Below are 21,201 nucleotides of genomic sequence, written 5' to 3'. Positions count from 1 at the left end.
ATCGCCTAACCTTTTCACAAACCCTTTTTTAGATTCTAATGAAGACTTTATTTAGTCATTTTATTAAGCCATTTTTATCACAGGCTGTTGGCAAGTAATTTAAAGTTTTACTATTCTTGTCAAGTCATTTGGCCCTTGCAAAGATATAAAAACCTGAAAGTGCGGTCACATTTACGATAAAAAGCCATTTCAATAAGAATCCATGCATGACTTAAAGGATTTCAAGTTGGTCAGGAGAATTCACCGCATTGACCTACACTTGGTTTTACCTACACTATAGTTTATTAACTTAATAAAATCTCTGAATATTGTTTACTTAATTGTTTGAGTTAAACATACCACAATAATTGAGTAAAAATCCAACAGTTAATTTTATCTAAAATTGACAGATATATATATATATATTTTTCAATAAAATTATTTAGTATTTGACAAACCAATTATTTCTTTATAATACACTTAATATATTTGTGAAATTTCTATAAAAATATTTGAGAATGTTGAATTAAACTGATCTGTTTCAAGAAACAAAAATGTTACTTAATTCAAATCAATATTATTAATATATTTAACACACTCTTAAGAAATTGAGTAAGTTTACTCAATTAAAACAATGCACCCCAGTCCCACCCTCTGACGTGACACAACTCAACGGTTGAGTGAGCGCGGGCTGTTTGAACTCTCTCCAGTCTCCAGAACAACAGATCTCTTCTCAGCGAAGCAGATTTGGTGCATTTCCTCTGTGAAATTCAGGTTTGTGCATTTTTTTATTTTATCTATAAAATCATTATTGTGCTTTAAATCATTTTATTTAATGCAAAACAACATACAGAGGCGTCATTCGACACCTAAACGAGAGTCGTGCCTGTCTTTTCGCGTGATTGAAACGCCTTGCATAAACACACGACTTTATTCCTAATGATAATGAATATAATTAATTTGGATGATAAAATGTCCTCAGAACTGTCACTTTTTGTTGATTCGCAGGTTATGGAGTCAGTCGCTCGCAGTATCTTTCGGCTGAAATGCAGGACGGCGGTCTAAAGTTCGAAGTTCACCCGTCTCCGGCACGAGAACCAGCGCTGATCCGGTGGATATTGGATAACAGACTGGTTGGTTACACTTGAATTAGGCTACCTGAATGTTTAAATGTTTCATTTTTACTTCTAAAATGTTTGTTAAATGAGTTTAAATGTAGGCAATATTGTATACATGTTAAAAACAGTGTAAAATGTGCTGTACTGCTGTACTCATCTAGCCTCGGTTTCCCCATGCTGCCTTGCACGCAGCGCGATTTTATTCACGCTGCTAGGCAGCCTGGACACCATGGACCAGATTTTCCCCTCAAAAAGGGAACCAATCACAGAACGGGGAGGGAGCAGCAAGACGATGATGACGTCAATGCGACACACCGAAGCAGTTTGTTTATATCTATGGATCCAACATGGCATCAGACGCGAAGTTACCTTTCGATGCAGCCTTAGATAGTGTTCTAAGTAGTTTAGAACGCAAGTTTATTTCGTCTTCTTCCTCGTCGAATTTCTGCCGCTCTACATACGTCATCTGGTATAATTGAAACGATTGGCTATGAGCTACGTACAGGCGCATTTGATAGATATTCATAGCGCCCAATAAACGGCTCTGGGCATTCGTAAACCACGCCTCAAATACGAGAAAATTAACATATGGTTCCCAGACCACGTCTCAATGAGAAAGAGGTCTGACGTTAGCCAGGCTAGTACTCATCAACAATAAAGGCCAATGTCATGTACTGTATGCTGGTGGTTGTATAGAAAAGGCTACTATTTTACAAAGGTTTAGAGAAAATAAAAAAAGTTTATATTACTCATAAATAAAAACAGTTAATATTACTATAAATATAGTTTTTTAAATGTTTAAATGTTAAATTATTTCTACTCAGTTTTATTTGTTAATGTACCAGATGCAGTTACTCAGATTTACTTAATCTTTTTACTTGCATTTACTCAATTCATACAGTATATTTCATTGATTTCACAGCTTTAAAATGTACTCAATTTTTTTGAGTGTAAAAATGTTTCACCAAAAAAATTGAGAAAATAATAGTTAAACTTTTTACAGTGTATATACAATGGAACCTTTTTGTATGCAAAATTTAGCTAATGTGACCGTACCTAAGGCTGGGGGGAATATGTACGTATATTAAATACATTTTGTGAAGCCTGATTCCTGAAACTAACAACTGAAATGGAACTTTTTAGCAAATCAAAAACTCATCACAAACAAATGATTCTTATGAGCCCTTTCTATCAAAAACATTTACTGCAGCACGAACTGTGTGGTCTGAATCACAAACAAATTACTCTGAGGAAGTACTTCAAAAACAGAAAACTGTAGCCCAAATCACACAATGATAGACTCATTTGAGTGAGTAGTTCAAAAAGACGAGTTACCAGTTAAATTCTGTCTAAAACACTGCCCTGTATAATTTACAGCATTAGCAGAGTGACTTTCTATCATATGCAAGCAAATTGAACATTTTACCTAAAATATACTGAAATGAATCAGAATCGAGAGCTCGCCAATCAGAATTAAACTGAATTGGGAATTCTGTAGCGACCTCATACATGTACATGTACATGTACATGTTATACATGTACATAATATACATATGATTTATGGGCATCCCTGTATTAGCTCACTCTGAGATAACAAATACCTTGGTAAATACTACAAAAACAAGGTTTAATGTCAGTGGTAACCGACATATCAGATTGGTGACAAGATGCATGCGACTTTTCTTTCTGTCCCCTACCAGCAACTTGAAATGATTAAAAAACAAATTACACAGGCGAGTGGCATGGCAGCCCATTCATCAGTGTCATGTGAGGCTGGGCCTCGTGGGGCTGCTGAGAGGTCTTCGAGAGCGGCTGGTAATGACAAAACCATGCTCCATAGAAGCTGCATACAGCTGCTAGGTGATGCTGACCAACTCTTTGTACAGTCTACTTATGCAAAAGCAACCAAAGATGGTCTTGTTAATTCCCTTCCTTTTTTCTCCTTCCTGTCACTCTCTTCTGTCTGGTCTCGGGTCCCACCTGAGCCCAGCTCACAGCCTGTTACCTTGTGTCCTCTGCTTTACCTCTGAACACCAATGTTTGCTCTCCGTGCGTACGACTTCAATAGCCTCTTTAACAATGGCTCCTGCTGTTTACAAACCGTGAAGAAACCTTCCCTTTCTGCACTTATCTTTAAAAAAAAAAAAAAAAAGCCTTCTCTGTAATTCCTTCCTGCAGATTAAAGCTCCAGAATGTAAACGGCGGAGCAAATAATAGAAAGGGAAACTGGTCTCGCGAATTACAGTTGGACTAGCAAAGACTTCAGTGTTTGAAAGTGCTATAAACAGTATCATTTGTCATTCAGCAGCAAAAACCTGGTCCAAAAAGATAGTGTATTTTATACGCTTAATTAAGCTACATCTCTTTTGTTCTTTTATTGTGGCTGTAAGTTTTTTTTTTTTTTCAATGTTAAAGCTGCAGTAAGCAACATCTTTTTGGAATGACACATACATACTGTATCTTTACTACCTGTCAAATACCACTGAAATAGGTGATCTCTGCCAATGGTGTACGCTTGTGAGTGAGGTTATTTGGTTGAATAATGAAAGGCGAGGGGAATGTTTAGGAAACCAGTAATTATCGCTTACAGCAGGTTTAACATGACAGGTAGTAGCATACTTTGTTAAATTAACACTTTTAGGGGAATTATATACATGACACGCTCTAAAGTTTAATAAAAGCTAGATGGAGCGTAACGTAAACTAAACAGTCTTCGGATGTGTTTATAACTCTTTTAAATGGGATATTAAATATATCCCCATATACACCCATACTGTCATTATTTACTCACCTTCATGTTGTTACAAAACTGTATAACTCTCTTTCTCCTGCAGAACACACAAAAAAAGTTATTTTGAAGATTGTTTCAACTATTTTTGTCCATACAATAAAAAGTCAATGGGGTCCAAAACAACACTGGTCCCCCATTGGTCCCCTCATTGTATAGACAAAAAACAATCTTTGGGGGGCTGTGAAAGTGATGGTTAGTAAATGATGACAGAATTGTCATTTTTGGTTGAACAAACTCTTTAACTTTATAGGTTGTCTCAAAAACACGGCACTCATGGTGTAAGTGACCATTTAGAATGCTGTATTTACGTTCCTAATGTGGTACAAAGAGTGCAAAAGCAAATAAGTATGGATTGGGTTATGAAACATTGAAGATGTTTGTGTAAATTATTTTGCAATTTGATACTTGTATTTTGAATGTCCTCGATGTACCTTGTGTGTGTGTATATAAATTGTAATCGGAAATTCGTGAACACTTGTGCTGAAATTGTCTTTTCTCAAACAACGTTCAGGTGATCGGGTGGCATAGTGAGCTTAATAAGATGACGGGTGAACATAAATGTTGGACGCTGGTCGTTGAGCCTATGTTGTTTTAATGTGGATTTTATACTTTGCATCATTTGAAGTGAACTTGACGCACATCTGATGTTGACGAAAGGATTATCATAATTTGATTTGCACTCCTTGGGGAGCATAGCGAGGCATGTTGATTGTAATTAAAGAAATTAATTTATGAATGAATGTTTGTTGCGCAATGTAATGTTTGTGATGTTTCTGCAATTCGTCATGTTATGAGTCTACGTTTGAATTGTGGAACTTGTTGTTTTATGTGTTAATAGGTTTTCACGGTGCTGTGATGTGAGTCGGTGTACGGAAAAAAGATGCAGTTTGAATACATCCTGTTGTCGTGCATGCTGAATTAAAGGATGCTTCACGCATCCGTTGAGGCTTTCGGAATCCAAGGGGGTTGCTACTGTACACATGGTACAAACAGCGAGATGCATCACAACTGTCAAAAACATATTTACCTCGAAAATTTTTAAATTGAAACGCGACACAAAAATGTATCCTGTGCTATTGACCCCTGACTTCTCATTTCAGTAGAATATGTAAAATATTTACTGTATACTTTAAGTACAGGCTTGTAAATCCAGAGCAGACAAAGTACTATATTAGTCTATAAAATCATATTCTTCTTAATTCCTGTTAAGGCAGAAAAAAAACCCAAGAATAAAAATTCTTTCTTTGTAATTCTTGTGGTTAATATGCAATTAATCTAAACCCCAGGTTCCTAACGTCTTCTCCATAAGGAAGTCTATAATTACTCCTGTGAGCTGAGTCTGAGGGACCCTCATCAAATTTTAATTTTCTGATCACATGCTCTACTCTTGTTCTGCAACACATGTGATGAGGGCACATAATCTGTTCCATGTGTTTCAACAGATGTGTCAAGAATGCATCAATGCATTCGTGAAAAACAATGTTTACTGAGAACTTACACAGGAAAATCAGATATGCCAACGTGAACTTTCTGATCTCCAGAGATTGTTCAATAAAAACAGATCTCTCTGGCACACTGGTCTCGTTGGCACACCTCTTTCATTTAAACGCAGCACAAAGGCCGAATCCCTGGGTGACAGTCAAACACAGATGAAAACGTTCTTCACTCGGCAAAGCGGAGTTATTGCCTGCACAAATCACAAAGCAACAATCCCTTTACTGCTCACCTGTACAGCAGTTACCAATAGAGAGAATACATCTAGTAATTAGAGCAAAATGGCTATGCTCTTTTCCTTTCATTATTGCAATTAACCTACTGAACCCGATCTCTAACGGAGGTGGGGAAGGATGTTGTATCAAATTACAGGGATGTTTCATATCAGCGGTAGCTCTTGCTCTTCCTGCGTGATAATGAGGACAAGATTGAAATTGGCATGTAATGTCTGAAAAGTGAAGTTTCTGAAAAGAGCAAGCCAAAAACTACACTGGATAAAGCTTGAGATGGAGGTAACGGACCACTTGAAAGAAAGTGGTAGAAGTCTCTAGAACACGAGGTAGATTTTACATCTTTATTATTACTGTTTTAGCAGAAATCTACAGTGTGTTCTAGAGATTTCTGTAACTGAACAGAATTAAATGAGAATCACTGCTCTACAATATGCATTAGATTTTTTTTTGCATGAATGTAGCTAAAATGCATGGAAAAATAAATGTCACATCCAGTCTAGACAGGCTTTAACTGTATCGCATCCATTGTAGACACAGTGTTAGTTTATTCTATTTTTTTTCCCTTAATTGAAGCTTAAGATGCTGTCAGATTTTATTGCTGATTTACAAAATATATTACTGAAACATACTCATCACAGTTTTTGTAACTGTAGCTTAAGATGCTAAATGATACCTAAACAATGTTGTCAGATTTTATCGCTGATTTGAAATATATTATTGAAGCATACTCTTAACCAACAGTTTTGAAGGTTTTGTCCTTTTACCATCATATAGGATCTGTACTTGCCTAATACCTAAAGAAAATAGCTGCCTGGAGTTGCCAAGATCTCCAATTTGCCTCACCCTCATGTCCTTTCAAACCCATATGACTTCAGTTTTTTTCTAAGGAACAAAAACGATTTTGAAAAACGTTGGAAACCAAACAACATTTGAGCCCATGAATTTTAATTGTATTAAAATAACACTTTGTATTAAAACAATTTAAGAAGAATCTAAGTCATACGAGTTTGGAACAAGAGCAAGTAAATTACAGAATTTAATAACTGCACTAAAGAAGTGCACTTTAGGAAAAGGTTTGTATGTATGCTGTCACAACTAATGATTCATTCCTCAAATTGATTCACAAGCAGCAGGTGAGCGTGATTCACAGCTTGTTTGGACGCTGTGAAGTCCTAATTTACATCCACTGCGAGAGAAACACTGCAGTTGCTGTAATGTACAGAAACAATATATCTGAGCCAAGATCCCATGGGGACTTGAATTATTGCCATGACAGATGGATTCAGGTGAGATGACAGAGATGTAAATCCATGTGTGGGTGTGATGTTTTGGCCTCTGCTCACGGCTCGATCAGAAATTGCCTTTGAAAAATGCCCCGCCCCCAGCACAGTCATAAATTGCACTCGCTTATCAGCAAACCGATTCCATCTCTTAAAGTGCCCAAGGACTCCTCTACATCTAAAGAGGCCATCTATCCATCCATCTATCCGGTCCTTTCCCGGGAATGTTTCAAAATGGAGGAAAGTCAATTTGGCAGCCATCTTGGTAAGGGCTCCAGGGAGCTACTTTTTAGATAATGGTAAAGAAAGCACATTTATGTTGAATCAGCAGTAAAATTTGACAACAATATCACATATTTCACTTCTTTCAAATCAAAATTGACAATTCTTATTTTTTGAATTAATTATTAATTCTCAATTCTTATATTTTTTATGAAATATTGCAGTATTTATTATAAATTATTTATCTGTGTGCATCATTTTTTTTGTGTGATGTGTCATCGAATGAATGTGCCATTGTAATCTTTAATAGCTTCTCCCTCTTGCAGTGACATCTCTTCTCTTCTCTGACGTGTTTACTGGCGTGAGGGCGGGACAACCTGTAACTCACATGAGATCACAGCATTAGCAAACCACAACCATCTAATCAACCCCCGATGGACAAAATCAAGTACCGCTCTATTTTTTCTTGTTTGAGAATCCGTTTCACTTGGATACACGTCACAATAGGGAAGAAAAGACCATCGCAACTTCAGTTTAATGCAGACTTTAACTCAAATTTTTTTCAGCCTGGTCTAGTTAATGTGCTTGCTCTGATTAACAAAATATATTGGTTCTTTTAACTGAAAGGCGAGACTTCCATTCTTGTTGCAACCATATTGAATGATATGATTTCACCCATTTTTCTATGAGTGCTCCATCTCTGGTTTGGTACCTGTTGAACATGCACCTTGCTGGTGTAAAAGACACTTTTCATCATGGCAGCTATAACCAAAGTAGCTCATCTCACCATACAAAGGGTTACAACAATTCCTCCATGTACCTGCATCACTAAGTGCTTCATTACTCCCCAGAGCGTGGCCAGAGCAGAAGCTAAAAAGCTCTCTCTGAGTCATTTACTGATTACTGCATTTGTGATGGATGTAGTGTAGCTTTTGACAGGCATTTTTCACACTGTGATAAAGGCGTAATGAAACACACGGATGGGAGGACGGTGCAGAGTTGGTGTGTTGGATGCATGAACGATGGCGGCAGGAGAGACTAAATAAGTGAAGGAAAGCAGTGTGGGGAAATGAAGTGGCTTCTTTAAATTAGGTTGGAGTGTGTTGAAGTGTGTTGGCTTGTTCCACACTGAGTGGCTGCTCTTAAAGAGCTCTGAACTAAAAGCCATTTTGGATGAAAAAGTTTTGAAAATCCATCCTGGTTTGTTATTTCTAGCACACATCAGCGTGAAGCAGAAAGATTGAAACGGAAACATCAAAGATACTGTTTATAGCATACTTGAATCAACTGGAGAAAAAAAAAATCCTTGCAAGTGCAGCACCACCTTACGTTCAATTTCAGTGTGGTTTTAACATGGTGGCTTTGTCATTAGCCATTTCCTCTCAGATTTAAATAATCCTGAAGTTTGGGGTACACTAATTATTGTTTGTGCAATTGTATGCAATAAAAAAGCAATTGTGTTGAACAAAAATACAATATTGTAAACACTTCCAAAGGACGAGGACTGCTCAAGTCGTTCTTGCGATGGAGGTTCGGGTTGAATAACTAGTTTTTCCAATGTTTCATCATCAACTCCCGCTCTGCTTGATATGGTAAAATCGACGCCATTATTACTGTCTTTACAGTGTGTACAATCTCTGAGCTTTAGGAAGCCTCCAGTGCTAAAATTCAGTTTCGTTTCCGACATGCGCTGTAAGCGGTAGAGCAATCACAACAGACTGGGCCATCTGGCCAATCAGAGCAGAGTAGCTCTCATAAAGGAGGGATTTAGAGAGACGGATTCATCCGACGAGTCGTTTGAGAATCATTGAAAAATGTGGTGATGTGCAATTAATACTATGAGAAAAGTTTTAACAAACCTTTTAAACAGCACTCTGCATTTATTAATATATTTCTTAGCAGATTTTTGAAGCCAGCGCTTTGGAGCATCATTATCAAACTCGTGTTTAATCCACACACAACTTTCCATATTCTGCCAAAAACATCATTCTGTCTTTGATGGGTTTTCTGAGACAGCAATGGCTTTTTAAGTAGTGCATTTGTGTACAATTTGCTTATTTCCTGACCAATAATTTGCAGTTAAGACAATTAAAACCTTAATTTTTAACCATTTTTTTGCCCCAGGAGTATAATATAAATATACTATTGTATGATAGTATTTTAATGTGGGAGGAAACATTAAACAGTTTCTTTACTTTACAGGCATTTGCTTGAAGAACTTCTGCATTAGAGTGTATAACCCATAAATTCTCTCACCAAGGAAGTCAGGATGTAGGTGTAGTAAACTGACAGCATCCCCAACTCTGAGGCCTGGAGAAGAGAGAAGAGAGAGGTACATTAAACATTTTTGACAATGCTAGGCTAATTTAAACAGTTACTGTACATCTGAATCTGTGCACGTCATCGCCGCCATTGAGAAGAAAAAGGCAAGGTTCTCTGCTTTGTAAAACCTGTTCAGATTTGGATGAAAGCTAACAAAAGACAGACAACATTCCCGCTCTGACTGTCATTGCCATTCTATTTATCAATTCTCCACTGTCTCCAAGGAAACCAAGCAGCAAATACAATGTCAATCAAATGTCAGGGGTGAAAACACTTTCAACAATTATTTCTATGGAAGCGGAGAGAAAACTGAGTAAAAGGGACAGTTTAGAGTACAAGAAATGCATAAGAGGGAAAGAGATTGAACAGCATTGTTGTATTTCATCTAGTTAAATGATAAATTAAAAACATATTGATCAAAAATAACCTGCAGTGAAAAATATCACATTTCCTAGAGCAAAAAGAACACTAAAGTAACTTGGTAATTATTATAGGTTTCACAAATAATTTCTCCAAAACTGCTCTTGCAGATCTTTTCATTAACCTTGTGCAGCCATAATCAATAAGACTGCACGATGGATCGGCGACAGGAGGGTTTCACACTGCATGACTTTACAAAAGAAAGAATCGGCGACAACTTCTGTCTGGTCCGCAAACTACGTTTCACAACCAAACACACGCGAGAAGTGAAAAAGAAATAACGCAAGATCACGCGTGCGTGAGACCGAAATTGTTATTAAAAATGATAGCCTGCAAGAAGATTTGTGATCCAAATTGTCTGTGCACTGATTTGCAGCGAAAAGGAGAGAGAAAAAAACTGATTATGCAGGAGGAAATGGTTGGGAAGATGAGGGGAGCAAGGACAGTGTGTTCTGCAAAGAGAGTTGGGGGTAAATAAATGATTTTGCAATGTGCTGCTGTTGCTTCTGGTCAAGCAAATGTTTGTGCTTTGTTTCTGTTTGATATAATTGTAAATATATCTATTAAAATACTGATATTGTGGTCTATAACTCCTCCCCGAATATCCTGCTGTCCTGTTTCTTGCCCTCTCTCATTGGCTATAGGTCATCGCCGATGTAGTTTTCAGTCAGAACACATTCACAGTTCATACAGCAGGATTTTGAATCGCCGACAGGTCCAGATATTTAGCACGCCAAATTTCTCACGGGCGTCGGCGACTCATCCGCGATTCTCTAAGATTGCGTCTTTGATAATTCACACCGCGTGATTGTCACTCACGTGAAGGAGCACCGATTTGCCTATGATTTTGGCCATTTGTCGGCGATCTCACAAAACCTGTTGGCGAGCGAAAATCGGCCCTAAAATCGTTCAGTGGGAACTCGCCATTACAGAACATACAGAGATTTCTTTTTAGTTATTGGGCACTTCAGAATAGGAATGAGTCACAATGGTTGAGTAGTCCACTAGTCACTTAAAAACAGTCAATTAACATATACATACTGTATATTACTATTATTACACTGGATGGATGATTTTGACTGGTGAGATACATCATGCAGATTTTTTTTGACATTGTAGTGAAAGTTTTTGTAATTATGTGAAATTATACACTACCGTTCAAAAGTTTGGTGTTAATATTTTTTTGAAAGTAAGAAAGAAAGAATACATTTCTTTGGCAAGGATCAATTAAATTGATCTAAAGGGACAGTAAAGACATTTATAATGTTACAAAAGATTTATATTCCAAATTATTTAAACTTTATATTGATCAAAGAATCCTGAAAAACACAAATGTCCATTCACAACTGTTTTCAACATTGGAAATAATAAGAAATACTTGAGCAAGAAATCAGCATATTATGGTTGATTTGTTAGGGATCATGTGACACTGAAGACTGGAAGAATGATGCTAAAAATTCAGCTTTGCCACCACAAGAATATTTCTTTCAAAAACATTTAAACAGTATTACTGACCCCAAACTTTTGAACAGTAGTGTAACATGGCGTCCTTAAGGCTGATTAATTAACTAGTCATTCAGGCAACCCAATGAACAGTTTTTCTAGCCTTTGAAAATAAGCAGTTTTTCTCATCCCTCCTTCGAAATGTGCCCTATACAGTTTTTGTTTGAACATTATTGATTGTACAGCCCCAAAGTTGTGTTCTTTCCGACCTGTGTGACGTACAACTTATGTGGCAGAGCATAATTTGTAGGCACCTCAGATCTGCTGATGGTGGCGGAAGTATTAGTTTTTAACTTCCCAAACTCCCAGCTTTGTTCCTACATAAGTCATGCTAACACAGCACTCCTGGGCACCTGTTCTCTTGTGATGGTAATATGGTTTGAAACAGCATCTGTATTAAGGCACCTACACTCTGTCTGGTAGATATACACCCATGTATCGTCATGACTGCCTAAAAGATTCACCCGACCCAGTGGTACATAGTGCCAAAGTCCAAGTCAGAAGAGGAAGAAGATGGGACGCATCACAGGCATTAGACCAGGCCATAACTCGGCTGAAACACCAGGAGGTCGTAGGGGCGGTGCAATAAGGCACGGCAGGTCTTGGATGGCGAACACCATCCAAGCCATGGTCGAAAGCCTCAAGGGAGGAAAGGAAACAACTCGTGATTTCAGAAGTCAGGAGGGGGGAAGAGGAGGGCTACAAGGTTATGGCAGTGACTCAATCCCAGCAAGGTAGATGGACCACCTGGGAGGCTGTCACCGACAAGTCCATCACGTGGTCGGATCTATGGAAGTTGCCCCAAGCAAGGCTAAGTTTTTTGATCAGAGCCACGTATGACCCTCTCCCAAGTCCCCAAAATCTGCACCGCTGGTACGTCACGACAGAGTTCTGCAAAAGCTAGCAGAAGCCATCGAAGCACGCAGGCTCAAAGTGAACCGTGCCAGCCCAATAACATCACACCCGCCCATCCAGTTTGTTAGACAAGGGGGAGAGGCACTCAGTAACACAGTAAGAGAGAAGTCCTTGCTGACACCTGGAGGGGAGTGGGCCCTTAGAGCTGACCTGGATCGCCAGTTGAAGTTCCCTCAGGAGATCGCCATAACCTCCCTCCGGCCAGACATCGTGATTTGGTCCATCGCCACGAAGACCGTCATTATGGCTGAATTAACCGTGCCATGGGAGGATGGGCTGGAGGCCGCCTTCGAAAGAAAAAAGGAGAGGTATGCGGAACTGGCAGCTGCGTGCGCACAAGCTGGGTGGAGAGCATACACCTACCCAGTGGAAGTTGGTTGCAGGGGCTTCACTGGAACCTCCATCCAATGACTCCTTAAGACCCTTGGCATCAGAGGTGCCAAACTGGAGAGAGTCCGCAAGGAGCTGGCAGAAGAGGCAGAGCAAGGGAGTTTTTGGCTCTGGCTCCGTAGAAAGGACAAGGCTTGGGGGAAAGACAGATCCTAAGGCTCGCTGCAGGGGGCAGCAGGGAGACGTCCCTGTCGCTGCTCCACCACCCGGAGATGTTCTGGGATTAAAGGAGCGAAACATCTGTGAAGGTTGGCTCCCGGCTGACGACCCTGCAGCCGGACCAAAAGGCACTGGCGGAAGTGCGTCAGGCAGAAATGCCTTGCAGGTGGTCCCACCTGTGCTTACAACTTGTCTGGTAGATATACACCCATGTATCGTCATGACTGCCTGTCTAGCTTCCCATAATGCCCATCCGCATTTCATTTGACCAGTGTTGTGTTGAAAAGAGAGAGAGGGAGAAAATGGAGGAAAGAGTTTTTCCAGGTTATGATAATTTTGTCCTTGCGTTAAGTATTTTATAATGAAAGATTTTTCCCTGAAATTGCCCATGTAATTGAATCATGTAACTCAAGCTGGTGTGTGAGCCGTGCTGTGAACATTGGCAAACAGCTCTAGCATGCTTGCCCTACACTCGCTCCTCACAAGCTGTACGAGTGCCAAACTTTCACTGCTCTGCCGCATGCTTGCTCCAAATAGATCCAAAGAGAGAGAGGAACAGAGAGACATGAAGAAGAAATGTGAGTGGATGAAACAAGAGACAGTAAGATATACAGAAAGAGAGAGGGAGAAATGGGTTGAAAGAGGCACTGTATGGGAATCACAGTAAGGGTGACAAACAGACAAAGAAACCACTGAGAACTGCACAACCCACCGGTGTAACAGTGGTGGTGTTTGTCCCTGTGTCTCCATAGCAACAGGAAATGCCAAGGAAAGACCTGTGATGGTCATGAGACAATTTGATTAAAGAGCAATGGAGTGAATAGAGAGGAATAACGGTGGATAACAATTGGCTATAATGTCTAAAATGTGAGAGCACAGAAGAGTCAAGATAAAATGAGATGAGACAAGATGAGAATAAGTGAGTCAAGTAGGAAGGGAAGGGAAGGGAAGAGGAAGAGGAAGCAGAAGGGTAAGGAAAGGAAAGGAACAGGAAGGAAAGGAAAGGAAATGGAAGGAAAAGGAAAGGAAAGGAAGGAAAGGGAAGGGAAGGGATGGGCTGGTGGTTATTATGATAAGTTATGATGACATTCACAACACAAGCAATTTAAATTCAAATTAACTTGCAGTCAAAAAACAATTCTGCAAAATCAAGGAAATTCCTTTGTCTACAATCAATAGTGTAGCGATGTATGAAGCACAACACACACAGAAGACACTTTCAAACCAAGCAGCTTTCTTTTAGTCAAAGCGGCAAGTTCACGTTTCCAGCTTGAACCCGTTGCAAAATCTGCATGGGGAATTCTTTCGCCCTCATGCAAAATTTCCAATCACGCGAATCCCTAAAATGACAACATTTTGGCAGAGAAAATTAGCTGAACAACTGTAATTGTGACTGTACATTAGGAGCACTGTTGTGTAAAAAAGTTTAACTTCTTTTAACTGGAGAGCCGCATTTTTAGAACATTGTGTCATTCGCAAAACACTCCATCTCCATCGATCACCTTCACTCTCTTTTCCTCGGTTCCTGCAATCAGCCTATCCTGCTGAGCCATTAATGATTTTCATGTCTCACACATGCGCTGCAGAGGTTTGTGTGTATGTTCAATCAGTCATCTATATCAAATTATTCAGTCATGAGGCGGCATCCATGTCTGTGTATGTTAATTTGCTTTGAACGTTAAAATGTATTTTTCTACAGCTCATACGCGTCCATCTTACAAACAAGGAGCAACATTTAACTCTTACACTTAAAAGACAAAAGGGTCATAAGAATAAGGCTACACTGAGAAACTAGAGGAACACTTATATAGTTTAATGGTATCATTAAATTCTTCCATCTTTATGAGCAATTGTTAATTTTATTCTGAGACTCAAGGTCATGGCCATTGACATTTAGATCTATCTCATGCAAATAGTCTTACAAACTATTTTCAGCATATAATTACGTAATAATGGCCTTTTTACCCTTATATTTCTGCAAACTTTTCAAACCCCGGATGTATGCGGATCCAGCAATGGATTGAGAGAGATACAGAGCAAAAATCTTTTTCTTAATCAGTATTTTGGTTTTCTAGTAAAATAATATAGCCCATAAACAAGATAAATTTACCCTTTCCAAAATAACGTGAGACATGGTGGCGTTGGCATCCACTATGATGGTGGCAGTCTTGTCATCGCGGATCTCCTTGAGAAGGGGGGTGGGATCCTGGCTGTCATCCAGCATGCGAACAGAGAGGGTTTCCTTGGAGATGAGAAACTGTCGCAGTAACACCTCCAGGTTTAATAGGCCTGTTGAAAAGGGGCACACACAAAACACTTCAGCGTCCTGACTTATGTCACCTTCTCTCAAAACAAGAAATAATGTCCTCCCTCTCTTTTCACAGCAATTACGATACCATGGGATCAAGCCTTTTAAGGGTTGATTTTCTGTGCATGAATATAATGCTATTATATTTGTCTGACAAAATCCGCTAAATTATCTGCCAATATTTTTTAATTGAATTCAACAACAAAGCTTTTTTTTTGCTGTACTATATGTCCGCAACTCATTTAATTAGCAAAATCATAATCATTCAAGTGTTTAATCACGGTTCCTTAGGCAATTATGAGGCCCAGGGGAAAACAGGACTTGCGAATTGCACAACACTGTATCGCAACAGAACGTGACATCGGTTTATTATGATATGACTCGTTAAATTTGAAAGGCTTCAGCTGCTGACTTCACACATAACTTGGCCGATGCCATTGCTCAAAGCTGTCATCTCCATTTCCTGCCGAGTTACTCAGCGTATATTTGATTATCCATAAGCATTCGGTTTCTGTCTTTCGCTCGCTGCACATCACTTGCAATTTCACGTTTAGTGCACTACATTAAACACTGCGCTACAGCATTGCTAGCTAACACATGCACTGGCTTCGACAATCAAGCTGGACAGGAACTTGTGAGAACAGCAAAACACATACTATTTAAGTTTTAAATATAACTCTAACTTTCTGTTCAGCTTTATGTACTTTGATTAAGGGAGGATTGGCTAACTGGGAAAAATGCGAGGATACTTGAAAGGTAAATAGGAAGATGTTGGGTTAAGTTCGCACAATGGGTAAAGTGTTAAAGAGAAGGTTCTAGCATTGGCAAGAGAAAAGCACAAAGCAGCTTCCCACAGTGATAAAGACTTAGCCTCAATTCATTCTGAGCAGCCAGTCATTTCCTCAGCTATCACTTTGCACTGGGCTTTTGCAAAGTGAAGTTCCTTTATCCTTAAAACACACACATCATTGACATGTGCTACAGCTGATACACATATGCGTAAAAGCTCTAGGGAGCCCAAATCAAACATAGCAGAAGACTATTTGCACAGGTAAATAACAGATGTACACATACACGCAAGAGGCAATATCTGACTACGGTACAATGCGTAAACACTTTGATGAAAATCTGAGGTGATGTCACCTGTTTGGCTAACTTCCGCTAGACTTGTGCTTAAAGCCAGCATGAAACAGAAGTCGAGATAGTCTTTTTCTCTTCTATTTAGTATATCCGAGAGAAAAGGCTTCTCGAACAAGAAAAAATATAGAGCGGGACTCGATTTTGTCCGTTGGGAATTGATTGGATGGTTGGGGTTTGATACTGTCCTTGCCTTGCACAGAAAAACATGATTTTGAGGGCACATGCATTTGAAAAAACAAAAAGATGATGTGCACATATGAATCGTTTATAATAAATACTGTGATATTCCATAAAAAAATAAGAATAGACCATTTTGATTTCATGGTGACATTAACTGCCACCGTCCCTGCTGAACCAAAAAAATGAACGAACATACAAAATCATCCTAAATTGGTTTGCTGATCTAATGTAGTCTCCCAGCCTTGTTCAGCTGGTCTTTGGGAATTCGTCAGCAAGCCAAACCAGCTGAACACCAGCTTGGCCAGTCTGGAAGACCGGCAAGACCAGCAAACCAGCTTTGGATGGTTATTGTTCCTTTAACCACACACCTGCCTGTAGGTACTGTATATTTATTGTTTGTATTAAAGTTGCGATGAAATGGAAGTAGCGACATCTTTTCTTCCATATTGCGACATTCCTTACATCTTAGTAAACCAATTATCGAAAAAGAAAGATAGATGGGGACTTGGTTCTATACATCAGTCTTTGATTTGATTTTGAGATGTGGGTTTTGCACTCAAAAACAAATGCAACCTTGCAGTGAATGCAACCGTGGTGGTGGCGCAATGGATAAGACACATGCCTTTGGTGTGAGAGACCCGGGTTCGAATCCACTGTGCGACACCAATGTGTCCCTGAGCAAGACACTTAACCCCTAGTTGCTCCAGAGGCGTGTGACCTCTGACATATATAGCAATTGTAAGTCGCTTTGGATAAAAGCGTCAGCTAAATGAATAAATGTAAATGTAAATGTAAATGAAGGGGAGGGGTTTAAGCGGACAAAACGAGTTGATAAGTCCTACATGTGTCAACAGAGAAAAGTCACTAAAAAATTCAGTTATGACATTTTGATTAAAAATGAAAACAAAAAAAGGAAACTGTTTCAATAAATCAATGAAAAAAGATCAATGGATTTCAAAAATAGATGGAAAATAATCAGTGAATTTGTATTTCATGCTGACTTTTAAAAAAACTCTCTTACAGCGCCTTTTCATTCTTTCTTTGATATGCGGTGTCAGTACAGACTAGCATTACAATATTTAGAGTCAAGCTTTATTATGTTGCTGTCTGGTCATCTGGTTGTTTTTTCAAAATAAGCAAGTTGAAGAGTTCAGTAAACCTTTAATATTAGTTCCTGCTAAAAAGAGTTTCAGTCAGATCTCTTCCTGCCCGAGGCCAGACAACCATTCGTGCCCTCTTTTCTTCTCATTAGATAGAAAAAAGGGAAAGCTGAAGGGGTGTGAGCAGAAAAAAAAGCTTTTGTCTTCCTCCTTTAACAACGCATGTCAGAATCCCATTACGCTCCTTATCACATTAAATTAATGTCTTCCAGCACAAAGGAGAGAACTTCAGAAATAAACACAGCCAGACAAAAGAGTTTCCAACATCCTGTTTCACATCAAGTGCCCTATCTAGAAAGGCGATCCTTTCTCTACGACTTCCATCACTCTGACTTTTCATTTCAGGGGCGAAAAGAAGTGTTTTTGTTTGATTTTGCAGTACCATCCTTATTTTATCTACACATTTATCATAATCTTCTTGAAGAGGCAGGAGAATTAGATCATCCCACTTCACCCACGTTTCGGTTCTAGTCTCTCTGTGGGACGTAGTTTCTTATTTAATCATCTTTAATTACAGATCACTTCAAAGCAGTGAGAAGAATGTCGGGCAAACAAGTAGTACAATATTTCTGTTCCAAGAGGAGAGGCGCAGCAAATCTGACAGGTGGGAAACCTCTTTGAAGTGTGTATATTTGATTCACTGTGTTCAATCTGGGCACCAAAGCTCTGTTCCTTTCAATTAAATCCGAGAGCTCCTTTAGTTCAAGGCAGGGGCGTAGTTTGTGGGGGGGTTGGGGGGGAGATAACCCCTCCAATATTTATATCTATGCATTACAACCCCCCCAATATTTATACCATGATCACATGAAAAATATGCAGACCCAAACTTCAACCCCCCCAATGTTTAAACCAAATCTACGCCCTTGGTTCAAGGGGACAAACTTGAAAGAGATTGTAGCGCTCACCTGGCTGACCCCATTCAGAATAATTTGGGTAATACCTGACGAAGACTGGTTGATCTTCTGGGGCTCCTGACTGGACAGTACAGGTCGGTAGTACAGGTAATTTTGTTCACTAATGAGACCTTAATGCACCTCACTACATGGTGTGGCCCTGTGCAGCCAGATGAAACCTAGTGCCTCATCCAAAGGAGGTTTATACTGTAGAATAGGGAATGGGCTATCATAAGATATCAGTTAGCATTTCCGTTCATCTCAAGGGCAAACAATATCAGTTAGCATTTCTATTCATTTCAGCAGTAAAAAGAAATGGGTCAGCTTTTCCATTCATCTCAAATGAAAAAAAAAAAACCAACAACAACAAAAAAAACACAATTAATTAACATTTACATTCATTTAAATGATAAAAGATATTGGTTGCTTTTCATTCATGTCACTGGCAAAAGTTCTCTCTTTGTAGGCTATTTCTATTCATTTCAGTGGTAAAAGCTATTGGTTAGCGTTTCCATTCATGTCAATAGCAAAAGTTATCGTATCCAGTCACCTGAGCCATAAGCAAATGACACCATGATGACTCTGACTGGCTGATGGTGCCACAAGAACCATAAAAACAGTTAGCTGTGACATGCTACTTTTACATGGCTACGCTTGAATGTCCACTAATGAAGAATGCTGATTTTGTCTTCAAAAAGGTGCAGGCATTGGTACAGTTAAGGCTCGTTCACACCAAGAGTGATAGTTCAGTTTATTCTAAGCGTGTGCTTGTCAGTCACTTTAAATGCTTGCGCTCATTACAGCAGGATGGATTCTGATTGGCTGTCAATGTTTTTATCATTCATCAGCTGGATACAATCGTTCTGAAAGTGATTCCAATGATATTGTTTCTCTGTGCCGTTATTGGTATAGTTGTGGTGTTAACACTGCTATTCTTTAATATTGAGAACGATTTTTAGAATATATGAAATTCCCGCCTGGATTTGTTCCAGACTTTTTTTCTGTTGCTTCTCCAGTATCCTGTCAAATTAAGGCAAAAAGCCTCCAATATTAGCCAAATTACATTTCCATTTATGCATTTGGCAGACTGACATTTCATTTAAGCTACACATTTTATCAGTTCAGTTAAAAAGTTGGACCATTTTATAGGAAATTTAAAGGATATACCATTAAACTAATAGCTAAAGCACAGCAGAATTGGAACACAGGCGCTTGTCATATCAAAATGAAAACATATCTTATATATAAAATATACACAGTATATAAAAAAATCTAGACGATCACAATTGGTTGTTTATAGATAAAACCATATGCAATGGCCTCCTGGCTATTAGTGCTGTATAGGTTAGTCAAACGAATAACTGTCCTTGTACCGTGTCATCTCAGCAGGCCAGGTCTGTGAAGTATTCATGAGTGGGCCATGCTCTATTAAGCTGTCAGCGTGCTAAGTGATTAATGAGAGCTGTACATCCTGTGAGACTGAACGTGAGAGAAAAAGAAACAGTAACGGAAAACGACAAGCAAACAGAGACGCAGGTGAACAGGGTTATTACGCTGGCAGCACAAGGAGTCATCATCCGCTTCTTATAGAAATGTTTTGAAGGGCAGTCGCTATGGCCCGTGGCATTTCCTCTCAACCCTTCGGCTCGCACACCCACTTCGCAACCCTGTAATGTTTGTCAGCTAAAGCAGAAGTGACTATTACCCACAATGGGCCCTAGACCTGCCACTGTGTGGAGCAGTTATTCAATGGCGCATGCATATTTGTTCCAGACAATAGCAGGAATGTGCTCCTTAAGTGTTTTACTGACACATACATTTTCATATTACAAGCATTACTGATAACTCTACCATGAAATTGTTATCAGATGGTAATTAGCTGTATATTATTTCATGAGAACGATTTACTTTATATGGGAATGGGGATCTTTAAGAATAAAAACTGCATTTATACGTTCTCTTGAGTATTATACGAATGAAACTGAATTGGGGAAGTGATATTGTAATGAAGGAAATGATATGCAATTAAATGTTTGTTCAAACCAAGAATAACTACAACAATAACCATAAAATGATTTTTTTTTTTTATTCTAAAGGTTTGTTCACACCAAAAGAAGTAACTATAGCCCGTGTTAGGGAAAGTTACTGCATTACAATATTGCGTTACTCCCTAAAAAAGTAACTAATTGTGTTACTTTTTATTGAAAGTAATGCGTGAAGTTACTTTTGCGTTTACTTTTGAAGTTACTTTTGCTTTTTCTCATCTGGGCTGGGCTGTTTGTTTGTTTTTATAACAACAAAAAAGTTCTATTTTTGGCAAATGTAAAGGCCCTTTTACACCAAAAGTGAAATGAATAAGCCTCAGGCTGAAGGAAATGCAAATTCACGCCTGTACAGTAGAGGGCGCAGCTCAAACAAACAGGCCTTTCAGCTGTGCTGCCATTCGGGAATACAGAAGAATAGTACGGAGGGGAAGAAGTAAATGAGTAAATGCATGCTCACATTTACACATAGCGCACACAACACCTCTGCACTTACTCATGATTTCTCTCAACACGGGAGCTGTCAGTCAATACATGGGAAAACAAATTAACTTGTGTTACTTGAAAAAGTAACAGACAATTTGTTGTAAATTAAAAAGTAATGTGTTACTTTAATAGTTACTTAAAAAAGTAATCTGATTACATAACTCAA

The 21,201-nt window shown here is 38.9% G+C and overlaps 1 protein-coding gene across 6 annotated transcripts in view; it reads right to left on the bottom strand.

Moving 5' to 3' along the window:
* Positions 1-21,201, bottom strand: part of grik4 (glutamate receptor, ionotropic, kainate 4) — a 389,008-nt gene that overhangs the window by 95,568 nt on the left and 272,239 nt on the right. For all 6 annotated transcript variants that reach the window (XM_079885109.1, XM_079885112.1, XM_079885111.1 and 3 more), the window contains 2 exons: positions 14,937-15,115; positions 9,374-9,427 (listed from right to left, as the gene is read on the bottom strand). In XM_079885109.1, coding sequence (XP_079741235.1) covers positions 9,374-9,427; positions 14,937-15,115 — 233 coding nt within the window. The remainder of the gene's footprint in view (positions 1-9,373; positions 9,428-14,936; positions 15,116-21,201) is intronic.

This window comes from Squalius cephalus (genome assembly GCF_949319135.1).
Source record: "Squalius cephalus genome assembly, chromosome: 11".
Classification (NCBI taxonomy): domain Eukaryota; kingdom Metazoa; phylum Chordata; class Actinopteri; order Cypriniformes; family Leuciscidae; genus Squalius; species Squalius cephalus.
This window is presented reverse-complemented; position numbering and strand designations above follow the sequence as displayed.